The sequence below is a fragment of the Coloeus monedula genome (genome assembly GCF_965178545.1).
Source record: "Coloeus monedula genome assembly, chromosome: 27".
NCBI lineage: Eukaryota > Metazoa > Chordata > Aves > Passeriformes > Corvidae > Coloeus > Coloeus monedula.
In genome coordinates, this window is record NC_138807.1 from 3,826,743 (window position 1) to 3,849,627 (window position 22,885).

The 22,885-nt window shown below is 62.8% G+C and overlaps 2 protein-coding genes across 2 annotated transcripts; both read right to left on the reverse strand.

Moving 5' to 3' along the window:
• Positions 1-11,988: 11,988 nt before the first annotated feature.
• Positions 11,989-13,257, reverse strand: C2CD4C (C2 calcium dependent domain containing 4C; the record flags this gene model as incomplete). Its single annotated transcript, XM_082297732.1, has 1 exon — positions 11,989-13,257. One exon carries the CDS (start codon positions 13,255-13,257, stop codon positions 11,989-11,991), a length of 1,269 nt encoding a protein of 422 aa, XP_082153858.1.
• Positions 13,258-16,559: 3,302 nt separating this feature from the next.
• On the reverse strand, positions 16,560-21,073 carry SHC2 (SHC adaptor protein 2; the record flags this gene model as incomplete). The annotated part of the gene is given in 13 exon segments (XM_082297729.1): positions 16,560-17,122; positions 17,302-17,603; positions 17,833-17,997; positions 18,087-18,153; positions 18,237-18,417; positions 18,561-18,687; positions 18,858-18,909; positions 19,107-19,160; positions 19,255-19,374; positions 19,545-19,605; positions 19,992-20,062; positions 20,517-21,001; positions 21,004-21,073. Coding segments are annotated over 13 exon segments (1,884 nt in total). The 3' UTR covers positions 16,560-16,993.
• Between the last annotated feature and the right edge of the window lie 1,812 nt (positions 21,074-22,885).

A 22,885-nucleotide genomic window follows, 5' to 3' on the forward strand; every position in this document is an offset into this window, starting at 1 on the left:
TGCCTTGTGTGTGCTTGCACGACTTAAAGCCACTCCAACACCCACAGGAGCTGCCCCAGGAGCGGCCCAGCCATCTGACTGTAAAGCAGCCCAGAGCTGCTCCCTCCTCACCCTCGCTTGTCCCACTGGAAGAAGGATATTTGACGGTGGAGCCTGCTGTGCTCTGAAGTTTAATTAACCCTGTCTCCCTCCAGAACAGGCTTCCCTTCCTCTGCTCAAATGCCACAAATGATCCTTTGCAGATGCTAATCTGCAGAAGGAAAAAAAAAAAAAAGATTCCACATTTAATTGCAGAACATAAAGATATTACGGGGTCATTAAAACACCATGAATATGGAAATGAAATCCACAGGCATCCATGCGGATAATGGCAGGGAAAAGGGAGTTGCAGGTGAAGCTGAAAGGTGGGAAGGTGGAAAGGTCAGCTGCATCTGGATGCATCATTAACCCCCTGCTCCGGGCAATCTCCAAGGGTCGGGCCGGGTGTCTCGGGGGTCTCGGTTGTGCTGGATTCACCCCGCAGCAGGGGGAGGGTGGTGCTGCCCCGGGTAGAGGCCAAGTGGTGAGGGCTGGCCCTTGCTGTGGGTTCTGGGGATCGGCCTCTGCCTGCAGCTGCAGGAGCTCCCAAAGGTGCCTCGAGTCCCCTCCAAACCTGGTCTGTGATTTGGACCACAGGACCTGACAGCTCAGGGAGGGATGCTGAGATGGTTTTGCTTTTCAGGGACTCCTTCCCACCCCGGGGCAGCTGTGGAGTCAGGCTCAGCCCCCTGTGTGTCTCATTGCTGGTTTGATCCCAACACTCTGTCTCCCCTCCGCTCCGGCTCCCTCCTGCTGCTCATGCTGTCGGCTTGACACTGACATGAGCTGCTAAGTGGAAAAAATTAATAGGGGCCTCTCTGATTGGAGCTGAGATGCCAGGAAAGAGAGACACAGGCCAGGGTGGCTCTGACACCCAGCTTCAGACGGGTGACGGGTGTGGTGGTGTGGCAGGGCCCAGTGGGCAGAGTGGCAGGGGCCACAGCCACCTGGGTTTGGGGGCTGTTGGCCATGCCCAGGATGCTGCCGTGCCTCTGTCCTTGCAGCCTTTGGGACGTCCCCAAGGAGCTCCAGCCCCTGGCATTCAGGTCCTGCCAGCTGCTGCTGCCTGATGGGAGGACATGGGTGAGGAGGGCGTGGTGCTGCTGGGACACCTCCGGATCCTCGGGACCCTCCAGACCCCCTGTACAGAGCTGTGGTGCTGTTGTGCCGAGCTGCCAGAGCCCCCCTGCTCTCCCAGCCGCAGCTTTTGCCTCCAGGGAGAGCATGAGGAGGAGAAAAGCAGATTAGAGTTATCGCTGTATCTCCTCGCAGAGCTGAGAGCTAAATGTCAGATCACATCTGACACAGCTCCGAAGGGGAGGACGAGGAGTCCCGGCACACCCCTCATCTCGGGGGCACCTATGGGGGCACAGGCAGTGGGGCTGGCAGCTGGATGCCAGCCTTCCCCCAAGAGCAGAGTGGGGAGGCGGCTGGCTCGGGGTCCCGCTGCCTCGCCTGGCTGGCAGAATCCCAACCGCAGCCCCAGAAACTTTCCTCCTCCGGTTTCCATGGAAACGAGGAATTTTCTTCTCCCCAAAGTTGAGCTGCTTGCCTGCGCTCTCTGCCCAAGTCGAGCCCCTTTGCCAGAGCCCCACGGGACAATGGTTTGGTGGGAGCTGCTGGTTCGGCTGGCGCGGTACCTTCGGCTGTGCCTGCAGAGCCAGAGCCCAGCTGTGGAGCTGGGGCAGCGCAGACTCCCTGCACGGAGTGTTCCTGTGCCAGACCAGGATGTCCTGATGGGTGGAGAGGGGCCGAGGAGGAGGATCGTCACCTGCTCAGCACACCCTGTCACCTCCACAGCTCAGCCAGAGAAAATGAGCAGCCTGCTGGGAAAATAGCCCAGCAAAGCAACCAGAGAGCCCTCGCCTCAGCCATCCTGCGGTGTGAGCCCCTGGGACTGATGGCCACGCAGCGGGAGCCAGCCCTGCTTTGGGCTCCGGCTGGGAAGGACACTTGGGGAGTGATTTGAGACCGTCCGTCGGCAATCAGAGGGTTTCAGCGCTCTGCTCACCTCTGGCAGGAAGAGGACGGCCTGACGCCTGCTCTGATGAAAGGAAAAGCTTTCCCTCCATCCATCAGTCCTGTGGGCTGGCAGGAGCAGGCATATGGCACCAGCCCTGGGGCCACTGAAATCCTAAGGGTTGAGCTGCAGGAGCTTTTCCATGGGATAAATGTGGAGGAGTCAGATTTAGTCAACAATGACTAAAACTGAGCTTCAGTAAAAATTAACTCCAAAGAGGGGAATGTTCCAGGCGCTGCCATTTGCTGTCAGTAAAAATAAACCTGCAGGTTAAACACAGCCTTTTCCTCCTGGGTGCTCACGTGCCAGATCAAGGAGCTTCCTCCTGCTGAAACGGTTAAAAGCATAAAATCACCGAGGCCCTGCTCTGCCCTGCCCTGCTGAGCATCGTCCCTGGGGCTGGGATGGGGTCCCCAGGGCCCCTCGCTACTCAGGGCTGCATCAGGGCTGGGGTCACCTTGTTAGCACAGTGTTTGGAGTCCAGCGAGCACCCGCTCCACATCCAGGGCCTGGAGGGAGCTGGAAGCATCAGGTGGTTTTTAAGGCTCACTGGACACCTGGCAGGGCCCACCCCTGCACCAGCAGTGCCTCCCAACCACACAGCCCCCTCCCAGGGCCAGCTCCTTCCCTCCGCCTGCCATTCCCACTGGGGTTTTAATTAGTGCTCCTCTGTATATTCAGCAAGCAGGAGCCCGGAATGGAAATGTACAGGTGTCCCCTTGATCCAGTTTCCATGGTTGCCGCATCGAGGTGGGGGCTACAGCTTTTTTTTTATATTTAATAATTTTATTACAGTGACTTCAATCCATTGACGAAGAAGGGAAGGGGGGAGAATGTGGGGGAATAAAAAATGCTGGATGAAAAGGCCATGTTCCCGTGGCTGGGCTTGTTTGCTGTCATTCTTTTTCTCTTATTAGCAAGCGCTGTTTTCCAAGATGCTCAAAGTCCAAGAGCTCACTAATGAGATCCCAGCTCTGGCTGGCGTGGGGGGAACAGGCCAGGCAGCCGTGCTGGAGCCACACAAATGCCTGTGGGGCCACCCCAGAGGCTGAGGGAGAGGAGCAGGATGGTGCTGAGCAGGGTGAGCATCAGGGACATCACTGAGCTATGCTGACATGTCCTCATCCCTGTCCCTGTCCCCTGGGCTCGTGTTCAGGGACTCCCAGCACCACAATCTCTCCGCCCGGCCCCATCCTCACCCGGCGCGGTGGCACTCGGTGAGGGTGGCGGCTGCTGCGGGGCTCTGGGTGCCAGCATCAGAAACTCTCGTCCTTTCCTCTCACCAAATCACTCTCAATCTTCTCTGGTGCGACCAGTGCAGTGTGTGAGCGTGCCTATCTGTCACCGTCGGATTATTTAGCCCGGATCCCGCCTGTGAAAGCAGGCAAAATCTTCTCTGTTTACCCGGAGCTCAGGGTGGGTTTCAGCTTTTGTGCAACGGGCGTTAAAAATAACACAGAAACGGCACGGGCCCAGGAAAAAAATCCTCTCTCCTTGCACTGCACTGTGCGGCTGAGCTTGCCAAGTAGGAAGAAATCCCCTCTCCTCCTCCTGGCAACGTCCCGCACCGTGGCAGGCAAACACACACGCCGAGCCACGGACCTATTAGTCACCAGCAAATGTTCTTTTCTCTCCCGATTTGTTTCCCTTTAAGCTTGATGTTTTCCTTTCCTGCTGCCCGGGCCTCGTTAGGCTGCAATTAAAGCCAGGAATCAAAGCGGCATGGTGCAATTAAAACTCGGGGCGGGACGCGGGATGCCCCGGGGAAGCCGGCAGCCGTCGCTGAGCTCTGCTCACGCACAGCCGCCTGTCCCCTGCGCGGCCCCGGGGAGTGGTGACAGTGCGAGGAGGCAGGACAGGCGCAGGCTGAGCCCAGCCGAGCTCTGCTGTAAAGATCTTCCTGTCGTTTACTGACAGCATCACCAGCTCTGGCACCTGGAGGATGAGCCGAGATGCATCCACTCTTGAAGGAAGATGAATTTTCCTGGCTGTGAGAATCGTAAACCCACAGAGCAGCTCGGAGGGGGGAAGAGACACAGCTCACGGTGCCTCTACACTGAGATTAATCTCCTTCCTGCCAGGGGAAGGCTGTGCCCATCCCTGCACAGGATCCTCCAGTCCCCACGGCCAGAGGGACACGCTGACCGCTGCTCACTGCACCCCACAGTCCTGAGGATGCGGCTCCCACGCCTGGAACCTGGAGCCATCCTGCTGGCTCACGTCCCTGTGCCAGGAACAACTCAGGGAACAGTCTGGCCATCGGCTCCTGGCCAGGCGTGAGTGGTGCTGGGGCCCCCATCCCGCTTGGGGCTGGATGGAGGCCGGGACACGGGCTCAGGGCACCACCTAAGCGGGAGCATTGTCTGTGCCCGGCGAGCCGTGACAGTGGCCGGTGAGCCAGCGGGCAGTGCCTGGGCACAGCACGGCAGGGCCGGGTGCTGCTGTGGAAAGGTCACACCCCCAGCGTGCTGAGCCCCTTGGCAGGGCAGGAACAGCCGGCTCCACCAGCACGCAAGCCACTGCCACAGCAGCCGGCACTGCCACAGCAGCCGGCACTGCCGAGCACCAGAGCTGGTGCCCATGTGGGAAGTGCTGGGGAGCAGGAGTTGCCCACGGAGCAGGGCTGAGCCCACTAGAGCGAGATCCCCTGCACTGATGATCTGTGCCAGAAACACCAGCACCCCATCGTAGCTCGTCTCCCCACTGCTGGGGCCTGGCCCAACAGCCGCCCCACGCAGAGGCACCCCCAGCTTTGAAAATAGATAGTAACAAGTGAACGCGGGCAGCAGAACTAGCAAAGCATATGGTAGGTGTTGGAGTTTATTCCTGTCGGTGAGTGTCAGCAGCGACAGACGGCTGGGGGTGGCGAAGCGAGAGATTTTGGTAGGCGCCCGTGCAACACCACCCCACGGACGCCACAGCTGCGGCGAGGGTGGGGACCCTGCCACCCCCTGCCGTGTGCCATCGGCGGGGTGCCCGGCGCTGCGATGCTCTCCCGGCGCCCGGGAGCGCAGCTCGGGGCTGTCTGAGCGCCCTCCCTGCGCCTCAGGGATGTTTGGTGCCAGCGGTGCCCGAGGCACCCCTAAACTCCCCACACTGGGAAAAACCACGACGCGTTTGGCCGCTTCCAGACAAGCCTGTGAGCCCCATCTGTGCCAGCTGAAGGTCACCTGCTTGATCTGCAGGAAGGTCTGCGAGGGTGGATGGCTGCTCTCTGCTCCCGGCTTGCTGCTCCTCTGCAGCCATGGCTGGTCCCGGGGTCTGCCAGCACTGCCCGCTCAGCCCAGCCTGGCCCTGTGGCACCTGGGGGCTTCCACGGAATTGTCCCGGTGGCCAGACCCGCTCTCGCCACCCGACGCCTCTGCCGGGAGGTGGGGTGGGCAGGTAGCCAGCGGCAGTGGGAGGGAACAGATTGTCCGCAAAAAAGCGCGTCAGTTCCCACCCGTCAGCTCAGAGCAGGATCTCCAGCGGGTTTATGCCTTGTTTGTCTGAGCCCTCTGGGAGGGTTTGGGGCTGTTTAAGGACTCTTTGCCAGAGTCCTTGCAGTGCCATGGTGATGCGGGGCTGAGAAAGGTGATCCCCACCCCGGCAGAGGTGCTGCCAGCAGGACTGTGGAGCTCCTGGTGCTCAGTGGCTTGGGCACAGCTGTGGCCTTGGTCACCTTGAGGATCCCATCCTGTCCAGACTGGCCAAGGGACAGCCCCGGCAAGCACTGGAGCCAGTACACATCCTCCCCTGGCACAGGTGAAACAAACACTCGCCAAGCAGCAGCTCACCTGTGGCTCTTGCCCCTGCTAATTGCAGTGTTCTCACTTCACACCGACTGCTTGATAAGATTAGCAATTACAGACACCTCATACGACAATTGGTCTGGGTCAGGAGCCGTATCAGGAGGGAAATTGGATGGAAGTGAAAATGGGAATTAATTATAACCTTGCAGTGGACAGGTTGGAGGGTTTGATTTTATGTTTTTATGTATTTCTCAGTGCAATTTCTGGCTCTGCCACAGGTGTGAAGGGTGCCAAGGGCTTCACCGCAGCAAAGACGTGCTCACTGCTGTCCAGGCCATCACAGGGCTCGGACAGGGGATGTCACAAGTGTGGCCGCGGCATTGCTGGAGCTCCTTGCCCTTCCTGCTCTCCGCCTGGCAGCTGCCGTTGTTATCTCCATTGCCATGGCAATGCCAGCCCGGCTCCCACGGCGTGTCCGCCTGTGCCTCTGCCAGGCAGACGCGGTCCCACACCGGGCTGGAGCCCCGCTCCCGCCACTGCCCACGCAGAAGAATGGCCACAGCACGGGCAGGGGGGTTAACACAACCCCAAAACTCTGTGGGGATGGAGATGGACACGTCCCCTCACCCAAGAGGTGAGGTCTGGGTGGGAAGCAGGGGGAGAAGGAGAGGTCTGCACCTGGAATATCTCCCAGGCCTGCCCCGCAGCGGGTACAGCCAGGTGCCCTCCACCACAGCAGGACACCTGTGCCCCACAGCCACCCTGGGCTCAGCCACAGCTCCCCTGTGCTGGTACCAGCCCATGGCCCCAAAGGCCGTATCAACCAGCACCCGGCTGCAGTGATATGAAAGTGTTTGCCAGCAGCTGCTGGTGTTTAACGAATCCTCCTGTCTGCTTATTTATGCCATTTTCCCCCTCCCACCTGGGCCTTCTTGATGCATCGCGAATTTTGCAAACATTTTAAAGGCAGCGTTTCAAAGTCCACCAGGCAGCCAGCGAGGAGCAGGTCACTGGAAAGGGTGAGGAGAGGCAGGAAAGAGCCTCCACCTTGCAAGGCAGCTGCTGCTCTCACCCTCACCCACACTTGCATGTTCCCTGCACTCTCCCACTGCAGCTCCTCGTGTTCTGTACACCCACCCTGGCCCCAGCCCCGAGTCAAGGCTGGATCCAGGGACTTGAATTAATGGGAAGTGGGAGTCCAAAGCAGCGCTTCCCACTTGCTGGTTGCCTTTTCCTGGCTATGGAGGCAAGACCTGGGCCCAGCTCCCCGTTGGATTGCCAGCCTCAAAGCAGGAGAGCAAAGGGCAAATGGAAAAGCAGAACAGAGGGAGCGTGTGCTGGGGCTGACAGCACTGGGCAGCACCGCCGGCGCCAGGTACACCCTGGCAGCTGCTGCCACGGTGCTGCATTTCAGCCGAGTGCCATCGAGCCGACAAGGAGCTGGAGCTCATCTCTGCTCCTGGAGGGCTCCTGGGACCCCAGCCCGGGGGTTTCCGTGTCCCCTGGAGGAGCACAGACTGCTGAGTGCCGGGGGAGGAACGCCGGGGTGTCACTCTCCACTGGTGTGACTTTCTCGCCTGATGCGTCTGTGGGATTCAATTAAGTTCTGTTTTCCTCCCGGTAACAGTGGGAGTCTCTCCTCTCCCCTTTAAGGCAGACACGCTGCCATGGAAGACAAATGCTTGCAATAAAGCGCTGGAGCGCGGTGCCGAGGGAGGCCGACGCTCCCTGCAGCCGGCACTGCCCGGATCGCGGCCGCCGCTTCCCAGCGCCCTCCCCGCGCCTCTGCACGCCCGGTCCGTACCCGCCGGGCCGGCTCAGGTGCCCAGAACCAGGTGGCCGAGTCGCCACGGGCACCCGGCTGGCTCCGGCGCAGGACCCACAGGGCCACCCCCTTCCCCGCGTGGAGCCCCCCCGCCACCGGCCGAGCGTTGCCAGGCAACGGGAAGATGCTTTTCTGACCGAAACGGTAAATCGGCAGCCGGAGCTGGGGGTGGGGGGAGGGAAATGGCTGGGCTGGGGCTGCCCGCGGGAGCACACGAGGCTCCCCCAGCCCCAACAGCACCCAAAAATCCAGAGAGGAGAAGCAGCCATTGCAGCCCTGCTCAGCCAAAACTGCCAAGGACCCCTGAGCGGTGCCAAGGACAGAACCCGGCACTGGCACCCCCAGCCTGGCTGGAGGGTGGGGCAGGGACAGGGTGTCGGGGCAGCCCCTCTGGCCTCCTCACTGTGGAACCCTCCCGAGAGCCTTGGCCCTGCTGAACGCTCTCTGGATGAGATTGAACCCCTAATTTGCCCTTTCCCTCCCTCGCCAGCCATCACGCCACGGCTAAATGAGCTCCAGGCAATTTTCTCAGAAGTTGAGTCCTTGCGCTGCGGGAACACAGGGCTAAAAATAGCCGAGGCCTGTGTGTGCCTCTCGCCCAGGTGAGCCTCACTCCCTCACTCCGGAGATCAGGGCTCCTCCACATCCAGCCACCTCCCCTGCTCTGCCCTCAGTTTCCTGCACAGATCGAGCCACCCAAGTGTGCACCAGAGCTGCGGCAGCCTCGGGACCCCTGGAAAGAGGGATCCCTGTGCAGGGGAAATCTCTCAGGGCTCAGACGCCACTTGGTGTGCACAGCGATGGGCAGAGCCGCCCTTGGGCTCAGGATCTCACCTGCCTGCGCTTTAACTGGGCATCCCCTGACCCGAGGGTCTGCGTTGTGGAGTGGGGATGTATCACCCTCCTCCCCACCAGCAGCTCCCACTTCAGGTGCTCCTCTCAGCATGACCAAGCCCTCCCAGGTCCAGTGAGGCAGACGCATTTCCTTCCCACGGTGACTCAATTACAAATTCAGAGTTAAATCTTCCCCCACAAGGTGCCCTTCTCCACCCCTCTGCCTGCTTCCTGCGCTTTGAATGTTGAACACTTTCCAGGGATTTTTGTGTGCTTGGGCTGACCCCATCCACTCTGGTTCAGACGAACTTAATCAGCCTCATTTTGTTACTAACTGCTGCAGCTTTGGACCTCTAGAAAAAGCACGACTTAAATTATTAGCACCTACCAAGCTGCTTTCACCACCCCTGTGGGGGCCAGAGGTGAGAGAACAGATCTGTTCCCACCCAGCCTCTATAGCTACCAAAAATGACAAATTACCAGAATTGTGGAAATTAGAAAAATGGCATTTAGGTAACAGGCAAACACTCCTCTTTTCTTCAGCAGCATCTGGCTAGAAATAGATTTGGAAGTGGCAGGTGGGGAGAGAAGAAAGCAACCTGAGTGCTGACAGCTGGGCAGGGGGGGCTGGGAGTGGGGAGAGCAAACTCATCACCATTCTCTTCATCACCAGCAGTGCTGAGAAGAACTGCAGGGGTCAGGCTGGGGGAGCAGGTGAGGAGGAGGAAGAAGACCCACAGAGTGTGGGAGCAGCTCTCCCTCACCACAGCCCTGGCTGTGAGCAGGCAATGCCCTGGCTCAGCACAGCCCTGGGTCCCCTCTGAAGCAGGAGCAGCCCCTTTCCCCGTGTACCCACCTCTCCTCAGGAGATTCACTCCCACCTCACCCCACGGCTGGTCGGGAGCACCAGGGAAAGAGCTTCAGAAGCACCTTGTGCTCCTGGGAGGCTGTTTGGAAAGCGGAGCAGCACCCAGAAGAGCAGTGCTGCCCTGTGTCTGGCCAGTGCTGAGGTTCCAGCTCTGCTCCCCCACACAGGGAGCTGTCAAGAATAATGCTGGGAAATATCTTGGGGAAATCAGGAGCCAGGGCCACACCTGCATCTGTTTTAGAAATGACTTTATTGCACTAGAAAGAGGAAATCATGTGTAAACAAACATTCCATTCAGGTATTAATATATTTTTCACTCAAAAAATACATCAGTAAATCCAGCCACAGAAATATCAAAGCAGGAACAATAGAAAATAGCTCCAGCAGCGGAGAGACCCATCCAAGCAACAGCCCCAGCTCCCACACCACTGGCCCAGAGCAGAGCAGGGCTCACAGCAGCTCATCCTGGGGCTCACTGCATGGCCACACACCCGACTCCAGCGAGACAGACCTGGGATGGGCTGGGGTGGGGCAGGACAGGACAAGAGCCCCCAGGCCGCTGGCTCTCCCCCTGGGGTCAGCCTCAATCCAAGGAGGAGCCCAGGGTTCTGCTCTCAGCATCATCCTCCCCCAAGCCCAAAGGCACACGGCTCTGCTGCAGGGGATGTGTCACCTCTCAAACCTCTCAGAGCACCAAAGTCTTTGTCCCAGCTCCCGTTCCCTCTCTTCTTGCAGCCTGTCCCGCCCACCCCAGCAGCACCCAGCTCTCCCCAGCCCCTGGCAGGCGCAGCACCCCAGGGTGCTGGTGGGGTGTGCAGGGGCTGTCAGGCAGCAGCCAGCTGAGAAGGGTCCTCTTCCTGCCCCAGCCCTCCTCAGGAGCAGGATGTTCACCCCACACCCAGGGATATGGCACCTCTCCCTATCCCCCACTCCCCAGAGCCCCCATCTGCCCCCAGGATGAGCCTGGGCACTTGGGAGCTGGGGACCATCCCTCGTGTTGGCTCCTGGGGGAGCGCAGGGAAGCCTCAGGTGGGAAACTCCCTGCAAAGGATGGACACATCAGCTCCTTATGTCCTGCATGATTTGATTTCAACCACAAGCTCGACAAACAGCCACGATCACCCCGAATCCCCCCGACATGCAAACACGGCGCGATCAGAACGGTGCCTTGCGTACCTGAAACGTATTTACAGACAGAAGTAAAACGCTGCGAAAGATCAGCCTCGGATATAAATAGCCAACACTGAGATCTGCCATCTGCTGCAAAAGGACAAGGAAGGAACATCGACTGCCACCACAGAGGTTAACACAGAGGGGACACATGTGTGCGTGTGTGTCCACGCGTGCTGCAGCAGGCGGGGACGGGAGCGCTGCAAATCCTGCTCCCTGCACAGAAACATGCAGAGCCCGACACAATGGGTGACACCACACCAAACAACAACGCAGCATGTTTTATCCACCCGCAGAAATGCCCCGGCCGGCATCCTCCCCGCTCCCACTGTCCCCAGCCAGTCAGCCGGGATGACAGGGTGGGATGGGAAGGGTTGGGAGCACCTCGCTCCTTCCCCAAGGGGAAACTGAGAGCCAGGCCAGTCACTTCGGGTAGCCAGATCCCGCTGGGCACAGGAGCTTGGTGGCCCCACAGGACACATCTCTCCTGCCCAGTGGATGCAGCTGCTTGAAAGATCCTGAGCCCTCAGGCAAGGGAGGGTGGAGGGTTGTGGAGCCTCAGCCTGCCCCCCTGCCCAGCCTCACCTGGGATGGCCCCAGCACTCAGGGAGGGCCACTCCTGTCACCTCAGCTTTTGTCAGGAAACACATCTGCTGGGACACTGCCTGGGACCATCCATGTGCCCAGGGCATCTCCCTCCCGTGGGCAGGGGAAAGGCACAGGCAGCCTCCCAGACTGGGGCAAACCAAAGCCCCCGACGCTTTGTGAGCAGTTTCCCACTGGGGGTCAGCAGTGGGGGACAGTGCTGGGGTGGGCAGGGAGGGCACCCCAGGAGGCTGCAGGTGTCAGACCAAGCCAACTCGTGCACTTGTGCAGCCCTGCAGGGCTGGGAGGAGTCCAGGAAAGGCTCAAAAGCCACAAACCTGACTCATCCCCCAGGGTGACCGCCCTTGGCCCACTCGCAGGTCACCTCTGCAGTATTTTCTTTGCAGTTTCCAAGACTAGAAACTTGTCTTTTAAATTAAAGCTCTCACCTGACTGCAGGAGCTTCAGCTTTGAGAGGTGGCCGTGAGTGTGCTACAGAGATTTACCCACCTCCAGCCTGCTTGGTGGCAGCTGGAGACCACAGGCACAGGGAGGGAAGAATCCAACAGGTGCTTCCATCCTTCCTGGTGAGGAATGGGCTGGAGGCTCCCCACTTTCTGCTGGGCTCCAGGAGATGCAGCCCCGGGGCAGGAGCAGGGAGGGAGCAGGGGCAGAGAGGCTGTGGCTCCCAGCTGGTGCTGGCAGAGCCCCACAGCAGCGCCATTCCTGGGGACTCCCACGCTCTGCCACGACCCCGGCCCTCCTCAGGGGGCCCTTCCAAACCCTCCTCCAGCGGGGCTGGGGGACAGAGCCGGCCTCCCTGCCTAGCCCCGGCCCCACAGGTGGGAAGGCTCCCTCCGGGGCTGGTAGCAGGTACCTACAGGCAGGACAGGAGGGCGGTGAGTGGCAGCTCCTTCTCACCCAGCAGCGTGTCCCGCTTAAGGCTGCTGCCCTTGTTGACCACCTTGAGCTTCAGGGACATCTTCCTGGCGTGGCCGGGGCCCAGCCCATCGAAGAAGAAGTCCTCGTTGAAGACGGGGTTGCGGCTGTTCTTGACAATGGTGCTGCGCTGCTTCTGCAGCTTCCCAGGGTTGAGGCACAGCGAGACGCAGCAGTTGATGCTGCGGAGGTCGACGAGGGCATCGTAGAGGTCCTCGGCAGAGACAAGGCGCACACGCAGCCGGGCGTTGGAGGGGTCGTACTCGGCAGCCAGGCGCAGGCTCCCGCCCCGGCTCAGCCGCAGGCTGTGCTCCCGGTCACGGCCCGGGGGCAGGTCCAGGGGCAGCAGGGCGGTGGGAGGCTGCGTCCCGGCCGGGGCGCTCCTGGCGCGGCGCTGGGCACTGGGGCTGGTGTCAGCCGAGCTGTCGTCGGTGGACAGCGAGCTGTTGCGGGCCACCGAGTGCTTCAGCTTGATGACCTTGGACTGGCTCTCCTGGCTGAAGAGCTTCAGCAGGGAGACGGAGCGGGAGAGCAGCGGGGAGCCGAAGGGTGAGGACTCGGCTGAGGAGCACGTGTCGCTCTCACCGCCGCTGAAGTAGCGGCCGGGGTGCATCAGGGCTGCGCCGAGGTCAGCGGGTGTCCGGCGGCCGCTCTCGCCGTTGAGCTTGGCTTTGCGCTGGGCGCTGGGCGAGGTGATGGGCGAGGGGCAGAGGCTGCTGTGCTCGCTGTGGAAGAGTGACTCTTTGCGCCGCGTGTGGGGGCTCTCCATCAGCGTGGCGAAGCCATAGGAGGTCTGCGCCTTGGGCACGTAGGGCAGCGACATGGCCGTCTGTGCCTGCGGGTCCACGTTGGTGCCGCAGCTCCCCTCGGTCCAGTCCTCAGCGGTCTCGATCTGGATGATGTGCCGCCCGGTGGTCCGGGTCTGGGTCCGGGACCGGGACCGGCTGGACGGGCGGGGGCTGCGCGGGGGCTTGCGTCCGGCCAGGTCCTGTTCTGACACTGAGGCTCCCAGAGCAGCCGCTGCGGGGACCTCGGAGCCCTCAGCCTCGGCGGGTACCGCGCTCAGCTTGGGCGGGATGAAAAAGTCGGGGATCTTGTCGGGGGTGAGGACGTTGCTGTAGCGGGACCCCCGCGAGGACTCCTCTATCCCCGCGCCCCGGGACCCGCCGTTCTCCGCCACCCCGCGCAGCCGCTCCAGGAGCCACATGTTGATGACGGGCGCGGGGCTGGAAGAGACCCGAGGGGCAACGCTATCACCGGGGGCCGGGCACCTGCAGAGGCAGGACGAAGCCGGAAGCCCCGGGAGCGACCAGCGGCACCGAGAGACCCGGACCCGGCAGGCCGGGGGGACAGGACAAGGACGGGAGGGAAGTGGCCGCGCCGAGGAACACGGGGACCCGCCAGCCCGGGGAGGAGCGCGAAGGAACCGGCCGCGCGGAGCGGGGGTCGGGGACCCAGGGGACGGGACAGAGGCGACGCGACGCGACGCCTGGACCGACGGACCGACCGACCGGCGCCGCCGCGAGCGGGACGTTGCCCGGAGCCGCCGCACCTGGAGCGGAGCCGCCGCCGCCACCGCAGCCCGGGCGGGGCGGGCGCGGACGCGCTTTTATACGGCAGCAGCGGAGGCTCCGCTCCTCGTCCGCGCCGCCGCCGTAATCCTCCGAGTGAGGCGCCCCCACGTTTCTGCGCGCCCGCTTGGCTGGACCGGGACCGGGACCGGGACAGGGACCCGGACCGAGCGGGACCAGGACCGGGACTGGGACCGTGAGGCCCCGGGGTGCTGATGCTCGGGAGGTGCGGGAACTCGACCCCGGGACACCCGGCCGTCTGCCCACGGAAGCATCGGGTCTGCGTTGGGGCCGGGAATGGAATCGGGACGGCGGAAGCCCCGTTCCACCTCCCCGCCCCCGGTGCCCCCAGTCCGCAGCTCGATCGTTCCCCGCTGGGAGCAGCCGCTCTCCACTCCCAGCTCTTGATCTCAAAGCACTGAATGAAGCCAGCAGCGGCTCGGGACTGAGGGGTTGCCTCATTGAGTGGTTTAATATCGCACTGGAGGAGCTGGAGGGGGCAGTGCCACGTGTCACACACCCCCATGTCACACAGGCGTCCAGTCCCTGGAGGGATGCGGTGGTGGCTGGGGACACCGGGGCGAAACGTCAGGAGGGTTCACGGAGCATCACTGCAAGCCCCGGTGGTACAGGGGGTCGGGAGACTCAACGGAGTGATCGGGCCCAGCCCCGGTCCCGCGGGGACCTGCGGCCTTGGGGACAGGGATGCATCGATAGGGACAGTGGCACAAAAGGGTCAAGAGGCTGTTCCTTCCTGGCTGCTGCCCTGTGGATGCCGTCAGGCTGCCGGGAAGCACCATCATTCCTCAGCAATGCAGGGCTGGGAATGATGGCCAGGAAGAAGAGCCTGGGGTGGTGAGCGCCTTCTGCGGGGGCTGCTGCGGGACGCCTCGGCTCCCTCTGCATTCGCACTTGGAGCTGGTAAAAAGAGGCGTCCGGCCGTGCCGAAGCAGACCGGGGGCTAGGATGTCTCAGGGACAGCAGTGGGGAGGGGGACGGGGGTGTCCTGTCTGGACCGTGGGCTCTGCACTGCAGGGTGCTGAGCCGGGTCCCGCAGGGAGAAGAGCGCAGATGGAGCCCGGGGGAGGAGTACGAGGCTCACGGAAGGGGAAGCTGGTGAACAAAAGGCCGATGTTTGCTTTTCCTCCACCCTGCGAAACTGCGGGTAAACAAGGTGCAGAAATGGTTGAGTTCCCTTGAGATAACAAAGAGCGCTGGGGCCGGGCCAGCTCTGTCCGCGCGGCTCGAGGCCGGTGCCTGCAGGGCACGGAGGGGAGAAGGGTGCTGGGAGCTGCCTGGCTACGGACTGGCAGGGCTGGAGACGCTGGCAGGGGCTGGCAGAGCTGGGGACACAGCCGGTGGAGCAGACAGTGTGCTACCACCTGCTGGAAGCTGGGAAGGAGAGAGACCTGCTATGGGAAATGGTTTGTGCAACCGAACCGGGAGTGTCTGTTGCCGGCACGTTTGAGAGAGGTGGAGGGACGGGTGGTCAGCAAGATCCCCAAGGCCTTGGGAGAGCAAGGAGGCCACGTCCTCTGCAGTTGCTCTTCTGTGGCTTCCAAACCTTTCCAAAACACCTCAGCCTTCCCATCGGGGGCTGAAGAAGCAGCAGCCCCTCAACCCGGGTCTGGGTTGGGACACAGAGCCCCCTGCACTCACTGGCACCACACACTAGCTTCAACCAAAGTGGTTAAACCCCTAAAACACCCCCCGTGCCAGCCCTTCATCCCCTCAGGGCAGCATCCCCGCGGCTGCAGCGCCAGGCACCACCAGCGGGTGTACCACACGGGCTTGGTTCTCCAGCAGCAAAAGAACAAAGTCAGGGCCCTCACTGCCTTTTCCTGCCTCTCTATTGAGGGAACAGTGAAATTATCTTTGCAGACGCATCACTCCATGACAAAAAATAGCAGCTGAGATGGAAGCACCACGTCCCCGCGGAATCCAGCTATCAATGGAAAATTACGCATTCATTACTGGGCTTTATTTAGGGCTTTATTTTATTCATTGGCTCAGCCAGCACTGGCCGGCCTGGACGCCTTGTCTGGCAGAGGCCATCCCCAGTGAGTGGCTGAGGGTGCTGGGGTGACCTCGCTCCCCGAGGTGGGTGCTGGCAGCAGCACTGGGCACACAGAGCAGAGCCAGGACAGGCCAGGACTGGTGCTGGACCCCCCCCAACTGGCTGCTGCTCACCTGTAACACGGGAGCCACAGCCAGGCCCACCCAGGGCTCTGGCTCTGCTGGCTGCCACATTCACTAGAGGGTCACAGCTTGGCTTGTGCCACTCAGAGCCACCCCAGGAGGCGCAGGGGTGGGTGGCCATGTGCTCTTCCAGGTGGAGGCAGGAGGAGAGCCAGCAGCAGGAGCCAGCAGGGCAGGGAGCTGCCAGGTTAGAGAAGAGGCCGTGCAGGACCAGCCCTGGGTGCCAAAGGCCACTCTGAAGCCAGGGGAACACTGGGTGATCCATAGAGGACAGGGTGACCCAGAGGGGCAGAGACAAGTGTGACTGGGCAGGATGGGTCAGCCAAGGTGTGACCAGGCAGGAACTGGTGGCAATGGAGACCTGTCCCAGCACCATGCCCAGGGGTGGCATGAACCACCTGTGTTCCTTGCTCATTTCCAGGTTTAATTAGAAATGTATTCCAAACCACAAACCCATGCCCAGCACCAGACACGGGGCAGGGAAAAGGGGCTGTGTGTGCCATAAAAACCTGCCAATGTCCCGAGCCGGCCAGGGAGTCCCCACAGGCCATGGGACACCTCATGAGGCAGTGCCAGCAGCTCAGCCCTGTCCTGCACTTTCCCACAGCTCCGTCCTGGCCCTGGCCTGGGGAGGGCTGCAGGGGCTTGGGGCCACAGGGAGCATCATGTGGCAGCCACGCCTGGGGAGAATCCAGCTGAAAAGGGATGTCCCCGACAGGAACGTCCAACAGCACCAGCCTCCAAGAGATGATTGTGTCTGGCCCCACAGGCAGAGCCAAGCCTGGGGCTACAGTGATGTCCACCAGCCCCCATTCCAGTGCTGGGGCAAGCAGGGGCAGCCCTGCCTGAGACAGCTTCAGGCTCCATCCCTCCTGCTGAGGCCACCGAGCAGTTCCCATCCCAACAGCATTTCACCTGCACTTGTGGAATTAAACATCTTTGTGTCCAGCTGGGCAAGGGGCCCTGTGCAGATGATGGAGGTAGGCAGCAGCCAGGGAGGACCTACAGGGCCAGGGACCGCAAGACCTCGCTGGGGAAGAAAATGGGGAGCCTGACCCCAGACCTCAGAGGCCAGGCACAAATGGAGAAGGGGAGCACAAAAGGACCCCAGTTTTGCCCTAGGGTGAGTCCAGAGCCAGGGAAGCAGGTCGGGGACTCACGTACCCCCTGGCATCACTGCTTCCTCTGTACGACCTGGCGTAGGTGCAGCTCGCTCTCTGCCGCCACAATGGGCTGCTCGTTCTGCCGGTGGTGGCTGATGAGGTGGCTGATGCTCTCAAACAGCACGTCCTTGGTCCTCACCTGGGGCCGGGGCACAGCGGTCCCCAACTCAGGAGAGCTGCCTCTCACACAGCACCCAGTTGCAACACCCTGTGCCTGCCCACACCTGTGTCCCCCATCGCCCACCCCGCACCCTACCCCTACCCCAGTCCCCATCGCCCGCCCCAGGCCCTGCCCTCGGCCCTGTGCCCTGCCCTCACCACTCCCTCGGGATCCACCAGCAGCAGGTGCTTGGGCTGCCCGCTGTGCATGCCGGTCAGCACGTACTGCCCCGGGTTGGTGAGGCTGTCCCGCACCAGGAAGTCCCCGTCCATCTGCAGGAGCCTCTCAGCATCCTGCCGGCTCATCTTCCCGTGGTACCAGGGCTCCCGCCGGAGCTGCTCCTCCGTGGGGGCGATGGGGGCCTTCCGCGTGGGGGGGCTCGGCCACTGGTCCTCGATGGGGGCACTGGTGCCACCCCCTGCAATGCACTCGTGGAGCTTCAGGGCATCCTCGAATGGCCCTGTGGGATCCAGGGGGTGTGGGGTGTTACCCCCAGGGCACAAGGCAGGGCTGGGCTGTGGTGAGGACAGACCCCAGCTCATGGTCCCCAGTACACTGCAGGGCACTGCTGTGGGCTCGGCCAGTGCCAGCACCTCTGGAGCTGTGGCAGGTGACCACAGACAGCTGCTGGCACAGCTTGACCATTCCACAGCAGGTTCTGCACCAGCTCTCCCAGTGCAGTGGCTTACTCATGTCAAAGAGGTCCTTTTTGGGGCTCTCCTCTGCCACCCCATGAGCCACCAGCTCCGGCTCCCAGGTGTCCAGGCTCTGCGTGTTCACGTACATGTGCTCCTCGTAGTCCCGTGGCCCCAGGGTGTGGCCATCCGCCTGCAGGTACCCGTCGCAGGGCTGGCCTGCAAGGACGGCCATCACCGCTGGCCAGGACTGGGCAGAGTCACAGGGACCCCCCCCAGCTCATGGCTACCCCCACAGCAGTACCCACCCTGGCTCTCCAGGTCCCAGGGTGGCCCCAGCTGGCTGCTCGGGTCTCGTCTGGCTGCTAACCCGCCCTGGGAAAGGAGACAGTAAGAGCTTTGGGGGGCCCTGCCTGGGACCACCACAGCAAGGCCAGCAGTGGCTCTGAGGGGCTCACCTGGCTGTGGGGGACAGAGGTGGAGGGCTGAGTGCGGACGTGGCCGAGGGCTGTGCTGTGGCGGAGCCGGGAGTCAATCAGCCCCCCTGGGGGGGGCTCTTTCCCGGGGATGCTGTTGTAGTAGTCATGCTCTGCTGCCTCCTCATCCTCCCCCCAGGCCGACTCCTCTGCACCCAGCGCCCTGCAGCAGGGATGGGTGAGCTGGGGACACCCTGCCTGGCTCAGACTGTCCCCACACTGGCAGTGACAGGGGCTCCCAAAGCCATCCCCAGCCAGGGGATATGCCCAGGACAGGGGGTGCAGCAGGGCCCCCCGCCCCCCTACCTCTCCGGGGGTACCACCACCTTGGGGGGGCTGTGTAGGTACTGCTTGAAGCGCAGCTCAAAGGCCTGTCCCACCGTGCTGATGACGCTCTGCGCCAGCCCCTCGCAGCACTCCAGGATGTGGCAGGCTGTGGACAGACAGACGGACGGTTTGAGTGTTCCTCTCACACTCCCATCACCGCACCAGGACCACCCTGAGCCACCCCTCATGCACCCCACGAGGGGTCTCATCCTCCAGCCTTCACCCCGCCAGTGCATCCCCCTCCACCGAGCTCCCAGGCGTGGAGGACGGTGTCACCTCTCTGGTTGATGGGGTCCTTGGCCACATAGGCGACATAGTCCGTGGTATCCTGCAGACAGAGGGGGACATCAGCACCCATGTCCTGCTGCTGTGTCGGGCACAGGGCTGGAGGTGCCAGGGTGAGGGGACAGCTCGGCCCCAGCCCCACGTCCTGACCCAGGCCAGGCCACCCTGTGCTCGGCTCAGCCATAGGACAGGCAATCCCTGTCCCCACCACCCTGCAGGACCAGGGCATGTGTGACTCACCATGTCCCCACCGGAGGCGAAGGAGATGGACTGCATGTGGTGGTTGGCAATGATCTGTGTGGAGAATGTGGCCGGGGGGGCATTAGCAAAGGGCCCACCGGCTTGCAGGCTGGCAGGGGCAGGACTGTGTGCCCAGAAGCACTCTCACCTGGCGTGTAGTGGGGATCATGAGGTTCAGCCCATCAACGGAGATGTTGACAGCGATGCTCATGCCAGCGAAGTGCAGGTTGCTCTTGCCCAGGATGGAGAATAGGGCTTTGTTGGGAGCCTGACAGGGGAAAAGACAGTGGGGGTGACGAAGATCACCAGGACCAGGCTTCCTGGGGTGAACGAGGAAAGGGGGGGTGCCCCAAGCAGCCCTAGGCCCACAAACTGGACAGGCACCCCTAGTGCCCCGTCCCACAGCCTTGGGGACAGACAAGCTGAGCGGAAACTCACCTTCTTCTTCCAGATGCCCTTCACACCTGGCACTGCCTCGTACAGTCTGTTGATGGCTTCCCTGCAATGGACAGACCCTGGCCTGGTCGCTGCTGCAGAACCCCCTCCCTTCCCAGCTGCCTTCCCCCCCAGCATTGCTCTCTGGGGTCTGGAGGCACGAGCCCCCACAGCCCTGGGAGCCGCAGCCTCCCCGCAGCACTGCCCCACGTCACGGCCCGTGGTATGTAATCCCAGCTGGGGCCACCTCCCTTCTCCTCTTTCCACCCATTGATCTGCAGCAGTGCCCTTCGTCCATGTCCCTGCGTGCAGGGTGGGTCCTGTAGGGCACGGCTCCCCCTGACCCGTGTTCCCCTCTCTCCACAGGGCCCTGGGAAAGGGGAGCACCCAGGACCACCGGGGGCTTCTGGTGGTAATGGGATGTGAGAGAGTGGGACTGCAAGGCCGTACCTGGTGACCTGTGTCCGGGTGTTGAAGTCAAGGGACCTCATGGAGCGCAGCACCTCAATGCACCCCATGTACTGCGGGGGGAAGGCGGTCAGAGCAGGCGGCAGAACAGGGCAGGCAATGGAGAGGGGAGGCCGGGTGTCAGGGAGAAGGGCCTTTCACACCAGCTCCAGAGATCACACAGCAGCTTTCGCCCCCCACGCCAAAACGCCCCATCACATGCCCAGACCCCACAAACTCATTTGTGTGCTACAGCTTGTGATGCCTCGTAGGGGCCGACTACGCTGGAGTCCCGAGGTGGGCTCCCCGGCCCAGCAAGCCCCTGGCCCCCAATCCCATCACGGAAGCTTCATGTGCCAGGGGCGGCTGCTCCGGGCCAGCCGTGGGGAGGGGTGGGGGTGGTGGGGATTCGAGCGAGGGCTCTGCCCGCAGCCGTCGGGAGGAGCGGCCGGACCCGCCGAGCCCCGCACACGCCTGGGGCCGGGGTGTCCGCGCCCTCCCGCGTCGCCGGGCTCCGGCGGGACTTACCCGGACAATGTAGGAGACGCCCGGCCCCAGCACCCGCTCATCGGGGTGCAGCCAGCCCTGCGCCGGTTTGCGGATGAAGCTGCCCTTGCGGCTCCACTCGTCCCCGCCGGGCCGGGCCCCCGCCGGCGCCGCCGCCCCCCGCGCCCGCCCCGCCGCCCCCCGCGCCCGCCCGCCACCCGGCAGCGCGCAGGGCGCGGCGCAGAGAGGCTCGCAGGCGCCCAGGACCGCGGCCAGCCCCGAGGGAGACTCCGCCGCGGCGGGGGCGTCCCGGGCGGCGCCGGCGGGGCCGCGGCCGAGGAAGCCGCTGGAGCCGGGGAACTTCCACTGCGGCATCCGCGGCAGCAGCGCGCAGAAGGTGGTGCCGTGCTCGGGCTCCTCGCCCGCCGCGGGGCACGGCGCGGGGGCCGGCGACGGCATGGGGGCGGTCAGCGGCTCGTCGCGGAAGCGGTCATACTTGGGCTCCGGGAGCATGCCCGGGGCCGCGCTCCGCTCCGCTGCCGCCGCGCCGGCTCCCACCCCCCGCCCGCTCCCCCGGGGCCGCGCCGCGCTGATGTCATGGTGCGAGCGCTCCGCCGCCCGCCCGGCCCCGCATCCCCCGCCCCCGGCCCCCCCGCCGTGCCGGACCCGCGGCCGCCAGAGCATCCCCGTCCCGCCCAGCATCCCCGCCCACCTGAGCATCCCCGCGCACAGCAGCATCCACCCCACGCCTGGGCTGCCTTCGCGAACACGGCCCGTGGGGCCGGAGCCACCCACGCTCTGCCTTCCGTCCTGCTTCAAACCTCCTGGCCACGGCCTGCGACCGCGCCAAAGCCCGCGGGGCTGGCGCCGGCCCTGCGAGTTTCCAGTTTTGCCGCAAGCGTTGGGAGTGAGGGGCTGGGGGTAGCAGGCAGGGGAGGGCGACGGCCCCTCCCAGAGCCACAGGGCCGAGGCACGGGCTGTCGCCTGCTCGAGGTCTGCATTAGCTGGAACGAAAGCGGCCAGCAGCCCCCGGCACTGCCCTCGCCCACAACAGGGACATTTTCTGCTCTTTCCACCTCTGCATTCCGGGGAAGCGCTGCAGAAGCCCAGGGCTGGCCGGGGAGGCGGGGGAGGGCTTGGCCAGGCTTCGCTGCACAAGCGGGCTGCCCTACTTCTGTGCCTCCCAGCCCACTGGTCTCTTTCGCTCTGATTTGATCTGCCTCCAAAGCCAGATCGGACTACCGCTTTTTTATATCTGCCTGGAGGGCTTAGGCAGTAAAAAACACAAACATTTTCTTGTTTTTCTGCCTGTAACTGCAGCAAGCAGGGGGGGAAAAAAACCCCACAAAACCCTTAAAGGGACTTCCTGACCTCAATCGAGCTATTCGCCCTTGCTCCTGCCCCGGGGCTGCAGCGTTTTTCGAGCGGTTCAGACGACCCCAGACTGGCCCAGAAGGGCAAGGAAGCCCAGAGTGGACCCACAGCAGCTCTGCTGTGCTGGAGCCCCGGGGACCCTCACCTTTCCCCAGGCCTGCATCCCCAAAGTGGTCTTAATATTGGGGCTCCATCCCCGCAGCATCACAGGCTCCTTTTAGCGCTTGGCTTCAGCTTCCCGAGGAGCTTCCTTGGGTCGCTCTTCGGTCCAACATCCCCCACCCTCGCGGCGACCGGCACAAACAAAACCGGAGCCTCCCCGGGGGCCGGCCATGCCCTGGACGATGCAGCCGCCTTTGTCTTTCCTCCTCACTGTCTCCTGCTCCCTGGCAGGTGATGGGGTGAGAGCCAGTAATTGCTCTAAGTGCGATCAATAAATCAAGGTAATAGAATTACATCCGCTGTTGCCATGTTGAGAACCGCTTCTCTGCTCTCTCATATCTCTCCTTGGTTGTGTTTTTAAGCTGCTGCAGAGCACTGGAACAAATCAGGCTTCTCCATGCTCTTATAAGCGGCTCCAGGAGGGCCCAGGGGAGACTCAGGTGCCTGCCCAGCCTGGGTGGCTGAGGGTCAGCCGAGGGAAGGCACCGTGTCCCTGCGGAGGTTACGGGCGTTTTGCTCAACGGCATGCAGCGTGCTGAGCACTCTGGGGACCGCGGGCACGCCGTGGCCTGGGGACAGCACAGCCGGGCACGGTGCAGCAGCCCTGGGGAGGTGGAGCTGCTCTCCACTCCCACGCAAGTCCCGGGAAGTCGGGGGATTACTTTCATCTTTCAGGTGGAGTTGCCTTAGGGGATTTCCTTCGGGTTTAATCGTTACTTAAGGGAAAACCTCCGTGGACAAAGGCTGGATCGCAGCCTCTAGCGCTCTGCGGATGGGCAGGAGCCCTGACAGCCTCTCGCTGCCCCACGGTGAGACCCCTCCGGGCTCCCCAGGTCGCCTCCCGGTCACCGCCGTGTGCACCCGCTGCCCGGGGC